This window comes from Coptis chinensis, chromosome 1, assembly GCF_015680905.1.
Source record: "Coptis chinensis isolate HL-2020 chromosome 1, ASM1568090v1, whole genome shotgun sequence".
Lineage (NCBI taxonomy): Eukaryota > Viridiplantae > Streptophyta > Magnoliopsida > Ranunculales > Ranunculaceae > Coptis > Coptis chinensis.
Window position 1 is genome coordinate 33,697,017 of NC_141456.1, and position 18,209 is coordinate 33,715,225.

The 18,209-nt window shown below is 37.7% G+C and overlaps 3 protein-coding genes across 4 annotated transcripts; 2 read left to right on the plus strand and 1 right to left on the minus strand.

The window, feature by feature from the left end:
* The first annotated feature begins 629 nt into the window (after positions 1–629).
* On the plus strand, positions 630–9,085 carry MENG (S-adenosyl-L-methionine-dependent methyltransferases superfamily protein). 2 transcript variants are annotated; one of them, XM_086599116.1, is made up of 9 exons: positions 630–767; positions 850–914; positions 989–1,079; positions 2,413–2,501; positions 2,766–2,899; positions 3,003–3,064; positions 3,480–3,579; positions 8,688–8,765; positions 8,840–9,085. In XM_086599116.1, exons 1-9 carry the CDS (start codon positions 660–662, stop codon positions 8,851–8,853), a joined length of 741 nt encoding a protein of 246 aa, XP_086455242.1. In that variant the 5' UTR covers positions 630–659; the 3' UTR covers positions 8,854–9,085. The 2 variants fall into 2 exon arrangements, with proteins under 2 accessions (XP_086455242.1, XP_086455238.1); XM_086599112.1 differs by having other exon boundaries at positions 8,688–8,973.
* Positions 9,058–14,603, minus strand: LOC147523585 (cysteine-rich receptor-like protein kinase 2). Its single transcript, XM_086599107.1, has 8 exons — positions 14,359–14,603; positions 12,264–13,061; positions 12,041–12,154; positions 11,659–11,798; positions 11,305–11,515; positions 10,832–11,066; positions 10,422–10,572; positions 9,058–9,869 (listed from the first exon to the last, which is right to left on the minus strand). The coding sequence occupies exons 2-8, from the start codon at positions 13,012–13,014 to the stop codon at positions 9,528–9,530; spliced, it is 1,944 nt and encodes a 647-aa protein (XP_086455233.1). The 5' UTR covers positions 13,015–13,061; positions 14,359–14,603; the 3' UTR covers positions 9,058–9,527.
* A 1,801-nt stretch (positions 14,604–16,404) lies between these two features.
* LOC147523586 (uncharacterized) lies at positions 16,405–16,743 on the plus strand. The gene has a single exon (XM_086571587.1). It carries the CDS (start codon positions 16,405–16,407, stop codon positions 16,741–16,743), a length of 339 nt encoding a protein of 112 aa, XP_086427713.1.
* Positions 16,744–18,209: the final 1,466 nt, after the last annotated feature.

Genomic DNA, 18,209 nt, shown 5'->3' on the forward strand with positions numbered 1-18,209 from the left:
TCACTTTCTTCTAAGTTATATATATACAACCAATAAAAAAAATCATTAATTTGCTTAGTCATATATTAGACGATAAAAACTTGATTATTAGGTCACAAAACTACCAATTAATGATTACAATACATTAATTTTTAGTGCGTAAACAGTCAAATATTACATTTTCATTGAAAAAAGCGTAAAAATTTAGAAGAATATCACAATGTTTTGTAGTTTTATTTTTTGTCCCTTAGATCAGGGATAAATATATACCAAGAACGCTTACATGTGAGGTCTACAGAAGTGAAAGTTGGTCACGTAAAAACAACAATGTTAAATATGTGCTTTGACTAAGAGCCCGAATTTGTGGACAGACTTGTCCACAAACAGCACAATTCTATTGGTTAACAGTTTTTTTGGTCAGTTTAACAGTTTTTTCGGGCAGTAGACACAGTTTTTTCGGGCAACCACTCCACCAATAAAAAGCTGAGGTCTTGTGGACAGCAAACAGTTGCTTGTCCACAAATTTATTCTGTTTGACTAATTGCAATTTGACCTGAAAGGTTGAGCACTTTTACATTGGTAGTCCATGGGTGATGGGCCTAAATAATAGATACAACATGATGGGCCTAAATAGTACCCGATATATATTCCAGTTACTTAGAAGTTAGAAGCAAAGTAGAATGGCTCTGTTCGTCTCAGTCTCATGTTCATCTTTTCGCGTTCCCATTCGTTGCTCTAATGAACAACGCCAGGCTCTTTTTAACCGCATTTCTCCTGTTTATGATAACGTACTCACTCTTTCAACTCAACAATATGCGTGCATGTCGTTGACCAATATTAACATGCACTAATATGATTTTTTTTTTGCAGCTGAATGATTTGTTGAGTTTGGGTCAGCATCGCATTTGGAAACGAATGGCTGTCTCTTGGTCCGGGTATAAAACTTTATCCTTATCCATTTTTATTTTTTCTTATTAAGTTTATGTAAAAACTTATCTATATGGGACAGAGCGAACAAGGGGGACCATGTATTGGATTTGTGTTGTGGGAGTGGTGATTTGGCTTTTCTTTTATCTGAAAAAGTTGGATTACAGGGAAAGGTATTTCTCTACCCTTTTCTTTTTGTACATGGAAATATACACAATGCAATGTGAACCAAGGTGGAGTATATTATATTTTTACCTAGAGAGACAACAATCCAAGGATGTAAGGCAATGAATTTTGTTTCGCGGATTATAGATAAATATGTTGTCGGTTTTATGATATTTGATTTCAATGAATCTCAGATTTTCTGAACAGTGAAGCATATTTAAATTTGTGCCCATGAATTGTAATCAACACTTAGGGCATCTCCAATGGGGGGTGTAAACCGTATAGAGTGGAAATTTTACACCCCAAATATCAAAAAACTCTCTCCAATGGGGGTGCTATACCGTAGGTAATAGTGTATTAGCTAATAGAGAGGGTGGGGAATTCCCCCTCTCGCTATTAGTTAATAAAAAGCCCGGACGTCACTTAAAATAACGTCTGTTTAACTTAAAAACTTCGGACGCCACTTCAACACACGCTTGAAGCTTTATTTTTAACTTTCGGACGTCACTCCAAGTGACGTCCCAGTTTAAATTAAAGAGGGAGAGTGACGTCCGAGTTTAAAATCTATTTTTTTTACACTCTTCCATTGGAGAGTATAGAGTGTGGATATTTATGAGCTATACAATACTATACAATTAGAAGTGTAAAATCCTAATGGCACTTACGTGGAGCCTAGGTGGAGGTGTAATTTTACACCCCCCATTGGAGATGCCCTTAGCACAAGGTATAATAAATCTGATTAAGTAATTACAACATATTCCAGATGTCTATCTTTGATTAATAAATGATGGATGCTAATATGTGATCGCTAGTAATACCTGGCTCATTGGCCCTAAATGCCCTTCTTACACTGCTTTCCAGCAAGCTAATTTTCTAGCTTTCTGTTGGGTGTGTGTGTGTGTGTTACACCCTCGACACTTTTCTTGTGCAGCTACAAATTCTGCATCCCTATTTGTTTCTCTATAGACATAAATGAACTCTACAGAAGTTAATGTAGAGACCATATCTTGTAGAGCGGCTCTCAGGTTCCAGAAATACCAATGTGCAGGTACCTTGTCCATGAGTGTCTGAACAGGTCTTCTAGAATCAGATGCCACTATGACTTTGCCTTTTTGTATTATTTCACACCCTCTTAATCTCATAAGGGTTGCACTCATTTTCTGATATATTACTTACTTCATGCTTCCTGCTCCTGAATAAGCCAGCAAAGTATCTCATTACCTTCCCTAATCAGTCCGCCAACTCCACATCTGTTCTTAGACACAACTCCATATGCCACTTTAGAGATTTTTCATATTAGGGGGGGGGTCTCATTTTGTGTATTTGATTGACAACTTTCAGGTTATTGGTTATGACTTTTCCGAAGATCAACTATTGGTAGCTTCATCTCGAAAAGACCTGCAATTAAAAGCTTGCCACAGTATTATCGAGTGAGCATTGGTAAATCTAGAAATTGATGTAACTAGTAGCTATTATATATCAGTCTATCAGTTCAAGTTGGAAAGTTTGTCCTACCTATGTACTTATTTACTTGTGAAACCTTTTACACTATTTTGAGGTGTGTATCTGCTTGAAGTTTCTTCTTCAGAGCAGTGTAGAACTGCTTAGAATAAACCAAGATAGTTCCATACGGATCCATCAACATTTGCAGTATCTGTACTTAACTTTCACTATTTAACAGTTATATATCGCAGGTGGCTTGAAGGAGATGCACTTGATTTACCTTTTCCAGAGACCTGCTTCGATGCAATTACTGTTGGTTATGGGCTACGTAATTTGGTAGATAAACCTAAAGCCATAAAGGAGATATATAGAGTTCTCAAACCAGGTTTGTATTTTAATTACTATGGAGATTTAGAACTTGGCAAAACGAACGCTGTTATTTGCAGTAGGAACTCTAACTAATCTCTAATTGTTGGTGGAATGTTCAGGCTCCAAAGTATCCATCTTGGACTTCAACAAAAGTGCACTGCCGGTTACAACCTCAATTCAGGTATTTGGTTGCAGGAAATCACTAACAGTTTCTAACGAAGAACTTAGTTTTTATTTCTTTCAATTAAATTGATCTATATTCTTCACTTATGGAAACAAAAACAGTAAAAATTGGTCTAATGAAGATTGTTCAACAAGGGGATCGAAATCGATGTATACATTGTGCCTTTTTTGTTATAAATACTGAATGTGCAAAACTGATGTGCTTAGTGTTTAGCCAGGTGATTAATTCAATAACATTTGTCTTTGTTGGCAATGCCCCTGTTATTTGTTTATGACTTTATTTGAGGAAGCTGTACAGTTGGGGATTTTTTTCCTGGACTTAGAGGAAAGTGTTACTTTCACGAAGTTGTGAGCACTATCTGGTATGTATGAAGTCCCACAGCCACATAACAGGGGTATCTTTTGATTGACAGGAGTGGATGATTGATAATGTTGTCGTCCCTGTGGCAAGTAATTATGGCCTTGCTAAGGAGTATGAGTATTTGAAAAGCTCAATCCGCGAATTCTTGACAGGTCTGTTCTCCTTCATTTACGTATTCTGATTTCATTGTCGACAGCTCAATTCGCCAATAGTGAGATTATTCAACGGTCCTTACCCCACCTATACCTGTTAGAGGCTCTTCATCATATCTAAAATTCATTAAAATATCTCTCTAGGTATTTTAGATAGCTCCAGTTGCTAGGGAGTCCTTTTCAATTAGGCCGTTGCATGTGTTGTTGTTAGAATATGAGTACGATGGTTACATATACGATCTTGTATTCTTCTCCAAGATGGAGGCAATATATAGAGGGATTACAATCCTATACAAGAGGAAAGAATCTTACAAAGAAGGAAACTAAATCTAATCTTATGAGAAAGGAAACGAAATCATCCTATATACTAATATTTACAGCTCATGCGACACTCTCCCTCAAGTTGAGGCATAGATGTCTATTATGCCCAACTTGTCGATTATACCATGGAACACCTTTCCTGAAACTGCTTTCGTAAGCACATCAGTTAACTGGTTCTCGGATTTGACAAATGGAAATTGTATAACCTTTTGATCGAGGTTTTCCTTGATGAAATGACGATCAACTTCAACATGTTTGGTGCGGTCATGTTGTACAGGATTCAGGACAATCTCAATGGCTGCCTTATTATCATAATGAAGATTCATAGGCTTTTCATATGCAATACCTAAATCTTTTAGGACACTCCTAATCCATAACAATTTGCATACACCCTGAGCCATACCTCTGAATTCAGCTTCTGCACTTGATCTCGCCACAACCTTCTGCTTCTTGCTTCTCCAAGTGACAATATTGCCTTCCACGAAAGTGAAATAACCAGATGTGGACCTTCTGGTTGTTGGATCACCCCTAAATCGAGTCCATGTATCCTTCAATGTTCGAGGTACCATTTTTGAGAACAACAACCCTTTGCCCTGAGCATTCTTCAAGTATCTCAAGATACGATATACCGCATTCATATACATATACCACTTGGTGCATGCATAAACCGACCGACGATACTCATCGCATAAGCTATATCCGCCTCGTGTGTGATGATATATGAATCTCCCAACTAACCGGCTGATAATCCACCACTTGTCTCATTTGAGCTTGATCCGAAAAGTCCCACCGATGATTCATTTCTATGGGCATTTCTCACGGGTTTACAAGCAAGCATTCCAGTTTCGGTTAAAAGATCTATCACATATTTCCGTTGTGAAAAAGAAACCCCATGTTTAGATCTTGCAACCTCAATCTCTAAGAAATAGTTAAGCTGCCCCAGATCTTTCATTTCGAATTTAGCAGCCAAATACTCCTATAATGCTTTCATTTCACATGGGTCATCTCCTGTCAGGACCATATCATCAACATACACGATTAGAGTTGTTACCTTCCCTTCTTTGCATTTTATAAACAAGGTATGATCTGAATTACTTTGCTTATAACCAAATGCTTTGATTGTAGAAGAGAACCTCGCAAACCAAGCTCTAGGTGATTTGCTTCAACCAAGATGGCTTTTTTCAGTTTACAAACTTCTCGTTTATACGAAGAACTACATTCAATGCCGGGGGGCAACTCCATGTAGACCTCTTCCTCCAAATCTCTATTGAGGAAAGCATTTTGAACATCAAATTGTTTTAGCGGCCAATCTCGATTTGTTGCTATTGATATGAGAATCCGAATTGTATTAATCTTTGCTACAGGTGCAAAAGTCTCTTGATAATCTACTCCATACCTTTGCAACTAACCGTGCTTTATATCTATCAATACTTCCATCTACTTTGAGCTTCACAGTGAACACCCATTTACACCCAATTGTCTTCTTTCCAATGGGTAGATTAACAAGTTCCCAAGTACCATTACTTCGTAGTGCCTCCATTTCTTCGCTCATTGCCTTTGTCCACTTCGGATCATCGCAATGCATCCCGCACACTACTAGGAATAGATACAAAGGGATAATTGATTAATAGCAAGTGCATACGATTCTGACAACTTATGGAAAGACACATGATTGCTAATTGGGTATTTTATCTTTGCTTTAGGATCAGGTTCATATTGTTTCTTTGGGACTCCCTTATTTGATCTTTGTGAATATTTAGGAACCTCAGACACATCAGACATGGGATTATGTGTTTCATTCGACTCATCAGACACATCAGACAACTCATCAGACTCATCAAACTCATCAGATATGGATTCGAAATTACCTGAGGAATAATATTCTGGGTCGAGATTACCTGAGGAAGAATATTCTGGGTTGATTCTTCAGTTAATATCGCCCCAACCAGTTCATTCACTTCTTCTAACTCTATAAACTCATCTCCTCCGCCACCTTCTTGTAGCACATTCTCATCACTATAGCTCTCCCCTTGAGGAGAAGGTTCAGAGACTCCCCTGGAGTAATAAGGTTCTAATTCCCAAAAAGAAGCATCTAAGGTCACATGTAATTTTCGGGTTTGAGGGTCATAGCACCTATATCCTTTCTGAAACTCAGAATAGCCAACAAAGACGCACCGTTTAGCACATGGATCAAGTTTATTTCGCAGAGCTTTAGGGATATGAACATATATAGTACAACTAAAGACTCGGGGTTCAAGGTTTGGGAGGTGAGGAACTGAAAGTAAGGAGTGCATCTTTTGTTGGGGGGTTTGAAAGTCTATCACTTGGGAAAGTGTTCGATTAATGAGATAAGCAGCAAATTTCACAACCTCTCCCCAATAGAACCAAGGCATGTTCATGCCAAAGAGAGAGGCACGAACAATTTCCATTATTTGTCTATTCTTCCGTTCCGCCAATCCATTTTGCTGTGGAGTATAAGTGCAAGAGGTCTGATGACGAATCCCATGGTGGCTGAGAAACTTGTCGAGTTTGGATGCAGCTACATACTTAGTACCATTGTCGGATTGCAAAACCCGAATCTTCTTTTGGGTACTGAGTGTCTACCATTTTATGAAATTTTTGAAATGTTGTACAGACATCACTCTTTGTTGTAAGCAAAGACACCCAAGTCATTCTAGTGCACTCATCAATAAGTGTAATAAAGTAACGAGATTTAGAGATAGAAGGGATTTTTGCAGGACCCCAAACATCAGAGTGAATGACCATAAAAGGTTCTGAACTTTTATTCAAACTTGGTAAATAAGAAATACGATGGTTCTTAGCCAGTTCACAAATGTCACAATGAAAGACTAAATCATTTTGAACGGAAAAAAGATGTGGCTGTAATTTTCTAAGATACCCAAAAGAAATATGTCCTAGTCTCCGGTGCCACAACCATATAGTGGCTCGAGCTTTATCTGTTCTGCTAGTTTGGTTAGCCTGACTGAATTTCGGTCCCCCATTTTCTATCAACTCCAAGTAGTAGAGTTTATCCCATCTAACACCATAACCAAGAATCTTCCGAGTTAGAATGTCTTAAAAAACACAAAAGGATGGCCAAAAAGTTACAGTGCAAGCAAGAGTAGAGATAATTTGACTAACAGACAACAGATTATATTCAAGGGATGGAACAACAAGGACACTATCTAATGTAAGAGTATTAGATAAGATGACAGAGCCCTCTCCAATAATGGGAGAGGTACTACCATTAGCTGTAGAGATAACAGATTGGGAAGAAGGGAGAACAGATTGTAACTGACCTAAGTCCCTTGTCATATGATCGGATGCACCTGTATCAACAATCCAAGTACTATTCTTAGAAGTTGTAGAAAATACGGATGCATTACCAACAATACCTAGGTGGGTAACATTTGTTGTAGGCTGCGATTTGTCTTCCTCGCTAGATATCACCATAGCTTTCCCTGCAATCTTCTTTCTCAGTTTCTTTGTGAAGTCCCACCACTCAGGGTAGCCAATGAGTTCATAACATCGCTGTTTCGAATGACCTATTTCCCCACAGTGAGCACAAACTAGGTTGCCATACTTTCCAGTTGATTGAGTGTTTCGGTTTTTAGACGAAGGTCCAAATCGAGTTTGGTTAGCTAACATAGCCGAGCTCTCAAAGATTAGAGGAGAGCCACCCATTGTCTGTCTCTGTTGAAATTCTCTTCGGACATATACATACGTATGTTCCAAATCGAGTTTTTGATCGATTCATAAGATTTCTCCACGAACCTGAGCAAATTCGGAGTCGAGTCCACTTAGAAAAATATGAACTCGAAGCCTAGCCATCGCAAAATGCAACTGGACCACCCCTGCAACTGTTCCTTCCTGAGAGATAGTCCTGTGATCAATTTCCTGAAAAATAGCAACCAGTTCATTATAGTATGTGGATAATGGTCGACTATTTTGCTTAATAGAAAAAGATCTCTGATTCAATTCAAAGGTACAGGTTTTGTCCGATCCATCATAGAAGGTGTTCGATACAGCCTCCCATATATCCATGGCTGTGGGGAGGTGGATAAATCTCTGCATCAGGGATGGACTCATTGAATCAATAAGCCAACTTTTGACTTTGTGATTCTCTGTAATCCATGTTCCAAGTTTGGGGTCTCCGAGGTCAGGTCTTCTTGCTTCACCAATGAGATATCCAGCCTTGTTGCGAGCGCCAATACGCATCTCCATGAGTATCAACCATAATGAATAATTGGTTTCATCCAAAGTGATACCAGTGGGAAAAGCAGAATTGTCTTGGTAGATAATAATCTGCGGGTTCGGGGTACTTCCGGTTGATTTGGCCATGAGTTATGATGGTTGATTCGGTTGATTCGAAAAAGAAAGTTATATGATTCGGCTGGTGGTGGATGGTGGTTGATTCGACTGGTTTATTGATTCGACTAGTTTACTGATACCATGTTAGAATATGAGTACGATGGTTACATATACGATCTTGTATTCTTCTCCAAGGTGGAGGCAATATATAGAGGGATTACAATCCTATACAGGAGGAAAGAATCTTACAAAGAAGAAAACTAAATCTAATCTTATGAGAAAGGAAACTAAATCATTCTATATACTAATATTTACAGCTCATGCTGACAGTCGTGTTCACTGCCAAAAGAGGAAAAGATTATCTTTACAATAGGTTAGATTTAGCAGAGGATGTAGAATCTCCAATGATGCAGCCTTTTTATTGGCCTCATATAGTCATATTGCTGGATTTACCGTTAAAATGTCTCTTGATGCAGGGAGGGAATTGGAAATGCTGGCCTTGGAAACAGGATTTTCTCGTGCCAAGCATTATGAGATTGGGGGAGGCCTCATGGGTAATCTGGTAGCCACACGTTAAATTATGTCTTGTTATATCAGAGAATTTACTCCATTTCTATTTTTTATGAAGGTGTGACATTTTGAGGCAGGTATCTTCGAAACTTCATATTGTGATGTATATTCCTTATGATGAATAGTTTATGTTCCTCTTTCCTTCCATTCATTTGGAGCTTATAAGAAGTACCGCATCATGTTATTTGGTTATTTTTGTGTATAGTTTTGATGGGCACGTGGTCAAGATTTGTGAGTAGAGCTTTGTTTTTAAAAACACTTGTGAGAAATGAACAATTTGTTTCTTAGGGATGAATTTTGTCTCTGTCACTGTGTACTCAAATTCAGTTCCTTTGTTGGTAACAAGCTATTCTAATTACAGAACAAATCCTCACAGAATGTATTACTCTATATTTCTGTCATTGTTTCGCACCCTGTAAGTTTACATAGAAATATTGAAATACTAGTAATTCAGCTTCACTCGATCAACTTTATGCAAATTATGAGAAGCTCATAAGCCAATTCTGACATCACGCTGTCCCAAAATTGCTGGAACGAATACCAACTGGTATTAACTCTGCAAACAATGCGTATCTCTTAAGCCTGCTCATAAGCCCATCCAGACATCCCACTGTCCCATAATTGCTCAAAAAAAAGACTGAATGGCATCACCTCTATCCTTCGGCAAGTAGACTTTACATGCTTTTTGTGAATTGGACTTTGGGAGGAGGAGGGGGCGTGATTCCCACCTATACACCAGTCTAGGATCACCTGGCATAGAAGCTGCTGTGGGCGACAGTGGCAACTGAAGGAGCAGAGCTGACATTTAAAGGGTAGATTGGATCTTCATTGGGGTCGTGGAGCGCCATGGTTTTCTCATCAATAAAAGGTGGACTCGTGGGTGCAGGGAGTTCTTCTTTCTGTAAGAGCAACTGAAGGGCTCTCGACATCGACGGTCGTAATGACGGGATCTCTTGCATGCAAAGAAGTGCCACGTGCACAACCCTCAAAACCTCCTGCCTAGTGTCGTGGTTGTTATCGTAGTCATCCATCATTAAATTTGGGTCAAAAACTTCCTCAACTATTCCATTTTGGAATCGTTTCCACACCTGTATTTTCAATTCCAAATGAGAATCAAAAGGAAATAACAATAATCTGTACTCCACATAACTATAAACGTTTGACAAAACACTATATGAGATTGAAGAATTGTAAAATGGATGACTTATGTTGAAATGTATTTCATGAGTTTTATCTGACAGACATGTACGTACATATAGTTTGCTAACCATCAACTAGGCCCAGCAATGGAAAATCGAAGAGGAACAAGTAGTAGGTATGACTATCCATTTTTATCCTAGAGGGGCTCGCAAATAAAATTAGAATAGTTGATTTTAATGACTTGTGTGCGACCAACAATTGGTACTACAGTGAGGATTACTTTGGCGCAGACTGAATACTTCAAACAGAAAAGAGGATGCTTAAATGCTATAGATCAAATTGGGACAAAAATATATCCCTGACAGATTAGACAACGGATTGATAAACAAATTGAACAGTTGAACTTAGTTTTCTTTCGCTTGAACGAAACAGTTGGGTAAAGCATTGTAAGTTTTCAATAATGATGGTTTTTATGAGTATGATGACTTCAGTAAGCTTACCTCGGTGACCAAGCTGTCCGAGTAATCAGAGGTTTTGCTCATGTTATTCTGTCGTCCAGTAACAATCTCTATCAGAAGCACTCCATAGCTATAAACATCGGCCTTTTCTGTTAATTGACCATGTGCTAGATACTCGGGAGCCATATATCCTCTGCAGATATAAAAAAAAGTTAATATGTTCTCATTATAAACATAAATTTGTTCATAAATTCTCGTAGTAAAAATATATGAAAGGAGATATGCTAATGCTGCTGCTTCACGTACGTACATATATGGAATTATGGATGATCTTTCTATGGAGGGTGTAAGTAAGAGGTGGCACAACATGATTCTATGGAAACTAACTCATTTTGCAAGCTAACATATATATCTTTAAATTATTTTGAATTGAAAAAGTGAATGCCACTTACAATGTGCCTGCAATGGCGGTGCTGATATGGCTTTTGTCATCTTGGAAAGATCTTGCCAACCCAAAATCAGCAATTTTAGCTCGGTGCTTAGAATCCAAAAGGACATTGCTAGCCTTTATATCTCTGTGAATGATTCTAATCTTTGAGTTCTCATGCAGGTAAATCAGCCCTTCAGCTGTGCCTTTAATAATCTCGAATCTCTTCTTCCAGTTCAATGTTTTTCCTCTGGATGTATCTGTTGTTTATGTGATTCAAATTGAAAGATATTTATCAAAAGAGAGGCAACGAGAGTAGTTTCATTGGTAATCTAGTTTGTTGGTAAGTGTAAAAAACATTGAATCACGCTTCTGTATGGTCCTATGCATGGTTATCTCAGACTTTAACACTTTGCAATCAGGCCAAACTATTGAATTTTGACATCTTTGTTCACAGGCATATAATTAAAAGTAGGCAAGTGAAGTTTAAAAAAGTACCAAATAGGAACTGATCTAAGCTCCTGTTTGGGAGGAACTCATAGACGAGGAGACTTTCAGGTCCTGAACAACTGCAACCCAACAACCTGACCAGGTTTTTGTGCTCTAAACTGCTGATTAGGTTGACTTCGTTATAGAAATCTCCAGCTCTGTGTCTGTTGTTAACAAAAAGCCTCTTAACAGCAACCTCTCTTCCATCAGCTAAAACTCCCTACAAAAGGAGGTTGATCACCAATAGTACAAGTGGTTTTCATGATATGTTGAAAGTCTCCGTTATTTCAAACTTTATGAATGTTTTTTGGCCCTTTCAAGTTGCAATAACAATGTTTATATCTGCATAGTTTTGCAACTTACCTTGTATACTGTCCCGAATCCTCCTTGACCAATCTTGTTGGCAATGTTAAATGATCCAGTGGCATATTGTAGTGTTGAATACTTGAAGTTCAAACTGCTCTTGAAAAGACTCTTTGCCATCTTGGATGTATTATTTGAACCTGCATATGTCACACATAGAACTTGAGAGATTGCCAGATTAAGCATATAGCCAATTACCGCATTTCTTTGTGAGGTTTTCATTCAATTTTGAAAATTAAAATTCAAGTTAAGCTCCAAAACTAGCATGTTTGCCTTATGCTGGTTACATGCTCTGTTATTAACCATATGTTGCATAATCAGCAAGTATTATACTTTGGAAATCCATAGTTCACACAGAGTTTCCATACAAAAGCTTTTATACCTCTTCTTTTCTGCTGTATTCTTCTGCTCTTCCATAGATGGACGCCAATAATTGCACCAACCAACACGATAGCCACAGAACTCAGGATGGCTACCACCACGACTGCTATGTTGACTGCACAGACATGAAATCAAAATACGCTATCTATTCACCATGCCATGTATTAACTGATTGAGGCAATGTAGAAACTATTGAAGAGACCATTGCAGTTGTTAATTCTTACCTTTTGGTTGTCGGCTCTCCTTGTTCAGAAAATTTTGGTCTGAATACCTCATGAAGCAGCCTGTGTACATTGCCCGTCCTTCTGACCATGGCAAGCATCCCATAAGTGATGTTGAAGCATTTTCCAGGCAAGCTTTACAAGAGTCAAAATCCAAGGTTTTCCAGCAATTAGCTAAGACATAAGCCGATACGTTTGCTGAACCCGAGATTAGGACTTGCTTCCTTGCATAACCTCCATTCTTAGGTGCTTTTTCTACTGCACCCAGCATAGCCTGCCTAGCAGATTCGTGGAACTTTGCGCCCCTCTGAGTTGTATTTCCACACAATGTCGTGTCACCAGGACCCATATACTCTTTAAAAAAACTATAATTATCTGCTCGCATGAAGCAGCCATCAAGGTAGATTCTCCCTCCATTATTTGGAAAGCATTTTGGCAGGACAGTACGTGCCTCAGCATAGCACAGTGTGCAGTCATCAGGTACAGAGAGGTCTCCATAACACTGGGCAAAACCATAATTTGCATCAGGTCCTGAACCATTAATGGATTTCCCATAACCGATAGTCCGCATTTGCGTGCTGATGGTATCCATTACACTAATGAAGTTGGGAACAAACACTTTGGGATTGTGTTCTAGTGTGGTTTCACACTGAATGTTGACAGTTTGAGCTCTTGCCGCACCTAATGTCGGTCTCATATGTAGAGATAAGGCCACGAGGAAGAGAGCCAACATGAAAGAAAACTGTCTTCTCATTCTAATTGATCTGGTGACGTCCTGCCATTTGGGTCTTGAATGTCAACCTGTTTTATATTAAACTCAGTAGGCAGCAATGGTCTTATATGCTCAGACAAATTTGTTGAAAATTTGGTATGTATCTTCATATTCAAGGCAGCCCAGATAGATATAATGATCTGAGAAATGAAAAAGGGTATTCTAGCTAATCTCATGTGAATTCAAACTAGAGAGAAAGTGTGAATTCAAACTAGAGATGATCATGAAAAAGAAGGAATAATGATGTTTGTTATGATGATGCTGCTACAGAATCTTTTCAGTTCATAATTGACTCAAAAGGTCTTTGGGCGGTCACCGAACTCTGGGAAAATGTTGACTTGTAGAGAAGCTGACAAGCCAGGTTATGACTTATAATTCAGTGAGAGGCATTGATCAATGAGGCTTGTGGATGCAGAGTGGATCAACATAAAAAACGAAGATACAATTGTAATTCATTGACCGTTTGGGTTGGTTTCAGTTGGCCCGCTCAAGTTGCACCCCAAGCAAATGTCTCTTAAAAAGAATATCTATCATACTCAATGACATTAACAGGTTGATTAAATTGGGCTCCATGTAAACACATCAAGTTTCTTAAAGTGAAGACAGTGTATTGAACAGTAAAGACAGCAGTACGATCTAAGCATTCACAGACAGTGATATCCATTAATTTCACACTTGTTTGCTAGCAAACATAAATAAGACCACCCACCCACCCATTGCGTAGTGGATGTGAACTTAAGTAGGGGGCCTCATACTAATTTCTCATCATAGATAAAATTTCTCAAGTGTTAGCTAGTTCCACTCTCGTTTACAAAAAAGACTAACTATGAATAGTTAATTAACTAATTACAAAAAAAAAAAAAAAAAAAAACTAATTGTTGAGGAACATTTGTATCCCCTAATAAATAATTTGCTGATTCCATAATGAATTTGCTTTCCGACCAATAAAATCATATTTGCATCATACTAGCTTTTTAAAATGCCTGACTCTGCTATTATAATCTTTCTAAACATTTACAGACTTCAAAATTAATGATATAATAGCTTGCAAAATTTGCATTTGTTCTTTCTGCAGGGAACTTATTCTGTCTATGTTTCCAATATATCAATCACGCTAGTTCATTCTTATTTCCTCGTGATAAAAACCAAAGCCAGAAACCGAGGAAGTACATGCAACATATTTTGCTGAAAGAAAAAAGTTACTGAAAGTCTTAAAAGCTTCAATTCATCCATGCATGAACATCAGAATATCCAAACAACGAGTTCTTGATGAGCTAAATCTAAAAATAATATTGGCTTCAAACTAGTATATATGGAGTCACTCACCTGTGTTTACATCTAAACTTAGTTTGTCCTCAAGCTGATCATGTATCATCATCTTCTTATCATCTTCGTCACACTTTCTTGTTCATTGATAGCAGAAAAGGAGAACAACAACATGGCTCTACCAGACACTCAACAGTCACAGACAAATTTTCTTGCTAAGAAAAAAAAGTCATAGACCCAGCTACTTTTTGACAATTTGAGTGTTCTTGATGGAAATTAGTTCTTTGTTAGACTATTTTACCCATAGTAATTTCAAAATAAGTGTTGGGTTCCGTATTTAAATTGTAGGGAGATATGAGTCTTTTTAAGTTGAAATAGCTGCTTGCTTTCTGGTGGGCTTCCGCGTTGATGTGTACTGATTGACTTCAATAAGTCAACTTTTAAGGATTGGATCATTGGACCCATTTCCACCGTCAGCGTTAAAATTCTTGCGTCGTGTTCAACACGTGTCACGTAACTTATTCACGCATATCCACAGCATGGGTTTCATCGAGAAGCTGATGCCCCGTGTTCGAGTTTTTATTTTGGGTGGCTGATGTAATAGTAATGATGTTCCGTTAGTTTACCAGTAAAATTTTTGGGTGATGATATATTAAGAAGCATCTCTAGGTGGTAGTATAACACTATAACATGTTTTTTTCTTTATATTTGAATAAAAAGTTCGGAATATCTCAGACTTTCATTTCTAGGTGGCCTCATTCATTTCTAAATCAATTCATGGAAGTCGACTTGTTAGCGTTTTTATTCAAAGAATTTGGCAATTTGGATCATTCATGGATCATCAAGCATTGTTCGACAATAGTAATGTTGCCCCACTTTTTTTTACTTTGACCACTACTACTGAGCGCCACTACTACAGTCGCGCGCCATTGCTAATGGCGCGTGCTCCAACGGGCAAAAAATGGCCGGATTTCTACCTCCTATATTTACACTCATCTTCTTTTTCATTTTACAGACACTCAACTCAAACATTTTTTTCAAACAACTAACTTAACCATTTCACATCAATCATTAACAAACAACACACACATATTGCCAAAAAATAGATCATGAAGTGTATGAGATGTTTCCCTTTCAATCTTCAACTTTATCTTCATCGTCGTCTTCTTCTTCATCTTCTCCAGCGGAAGACTCGGTAGATAGTCTTGATGAAGAATTTGTTAATGTCATTCCCCTTATGAAGCATCATTTGGCTGTACTTGCACAAGTACAAGTACATGCTCCGAAGGCACCACATAGTGGTTCAAAGAAGGGTCAAAAAGTGAAACATAGAAACTATGCTCTGACTTTAGAAACCTTGAAGGCCAACTACTTCATCAATCATCCTATCTTTCCGAAAGAGGATTTCAAATGGCGCTTTCGTATGAAAAAATTTTTATTTCTTTACATCTTCAACGATATTCAGACTCATTTTAAGTACTTTCAACCTAAATTTAACAATGCTGGTAAACCTGGTATAGATCCTCTGATCAAGGTGGCTGCAGCTTTGCGTATTCTTGGTTATGGTATGCGGTGGTCGATCAACTTGATGATCAATTATATATTTCTGAGCAAACTGGAAACCAGACGTTGAGGCATTTCTGTGATGCAATTATCAAATTATACAGTTCAGTCTACTTGTGAAGGCCAAATATTACAGATACATAACGCTTGCTTGCACATTCTGTCATACGTAGATGGTCGGGTATGCTGGGAAGCATTGATTGTATGCATTGGGAATGGCATAATTGTCAAACTGGATGGCAAGGTGCTTACAGTGGTCGTTTTGAAAAACCATCTGTTATTCTTGAAGCTATTGCAACCGAAGATCTGTGGATATGACATTCTTTCTTTAGGATGTCAGGGTCACACAATGACATCAACGTGTTGGACAACTCGCCAGTATTTGAGCACGTGATCAATGGTACTTCTCCACCTGTTTATTTTAATGTAAATTAGCATAGTTATAATATGGGTTATTATTTAGCTGATGGTATCTATCCTGACTATGCGGCATTTATACAAACAATTTCAAACTCTAATGCTCTCAAGACGAAGTGGTTCGCAATGATGCAAGAAGCTGCAAGAAAAGATATTGAAAGAGCTTTTGGAGTTTTGCAAGCTAAATTTGGGATTTTGGCAAAACCTTGCAAATTATGGCATGTGGAGACAATGGGTACTGTTATGAAAGCATGTATCATATTGCACAATATGATAATCGGAGCTAAGAATAAAAATTATGAAATGAGAAGGTACATTCCTGATCTAGAAGGGCAACCACAGATCCCACCTACTCGGGAACACTATATTGAGGGGACTCTACGAGTTCAATTAAAGACTATGCATGATAGACTTAAAAGCGACCTTGTTGAGCATCTATGGAGCATTAGGGGTGACCGACATTGATTGTTGTAATTTAATTTCGTAGATGCATTTTTATTTTTAATCATCAATAAACAATGTTAATCAATTTCTATTTTATTATATATATATTTATATAAAATTAAAGTTTATTCATATTAAAAAAAAGTTACATAGTCATAGAAAATAAAACAATAAACATTAACCACTCGCATTACAGCACTCTAACCACTCTTAACCTTTTTCATTACAACACATAACCACTCACATTTTTCACACACTAAACATTTCAATAGATCAAGACCTTTTCCTTTAAGATTCACAAATTTTTTCAACTCTCTAACACCATCACAACCATTTGGGCATGATACCTGTGCATAGGGACAATACTTATACCAATGATCATCCTCCTCGCATATCAACAACATATATATATCAACAATATATATATATATATATATATATATATATATATATATATATATTCCATACCAGGACATATATCATACATGCATTTCAAAAATCTTACTTCTTTACCATCTTCGTTACAACTTCTATGTATGAGCATATAACCTTGACAATGTGGTGCTTTAGGACACATTTTGTTTATATACTTGCATGACAACGCAATGTGTTTTCTTGAGGTGCAAATTTGGCACCTCTTTTGATCGAGTGTATAAAAAAAATAGGATTGTTGAGTTGATTCGGCAACGTCGGTATGTTGGCTAGTTTTTTGTAATGATGAAGAAGAAGTCATAGTTGTGGAGATAGTTTTGGAAGTGTTGGGTGAGAATGAAAAAATTTCTTGAAATTCCGAACTTTGTATTTGATAGCACGCTATTAAGATGTCTTGGCCACGCCCGATTAATAATAGTCTTGAATCTCGCCAGTATGGTGACCCCTACAATAAATTTTGCGGGCGAAATTTACGACCACCTAGGGTTGGTCGAAATTTGCGACCAACTTCTTCAAAAATTTTCTTTACATATGAAGAATGCTATCACCACCTAGAAATGCTCTAACCTCTGTCAGTATCGTAATATCAAAGAGTTACCGATCTTATTTAAAATAGGTTTGCCAAAAAAAAAACAAATATTCCATAGTTCTTCTACATTAGTTAGTGGACAGTTAGACCAACCCAAAATCAGACATTTTTGGACTGCACGCTACACTCCGCCCAGCGTCATACACATTTTAGTAGACATGTGCACATTGAATGTGTACGCGTCACAAGGTTGTAAACGGCGTGTGCAGTGGACGCCGTAAATAAGTTGCGCAAGTGTATCAAAATAGTGTGTTAGTCTTGAATTATTTGTTCTTGAAATTGAGTCAAGGTGATTCTATATTGAGAGATCCATATGAATGAGCGGATTGGACTGGCAAATCTGATTTAATTGACACCAAATCCTTTACATTAGACCCTTGGTGGAAGCCCAAGGACTTTCTAATCAAATTGCTGCGCTGAAATAAGAAAATTGGGCTCCATTAATGAAAATTAGCAGATTGGGCTT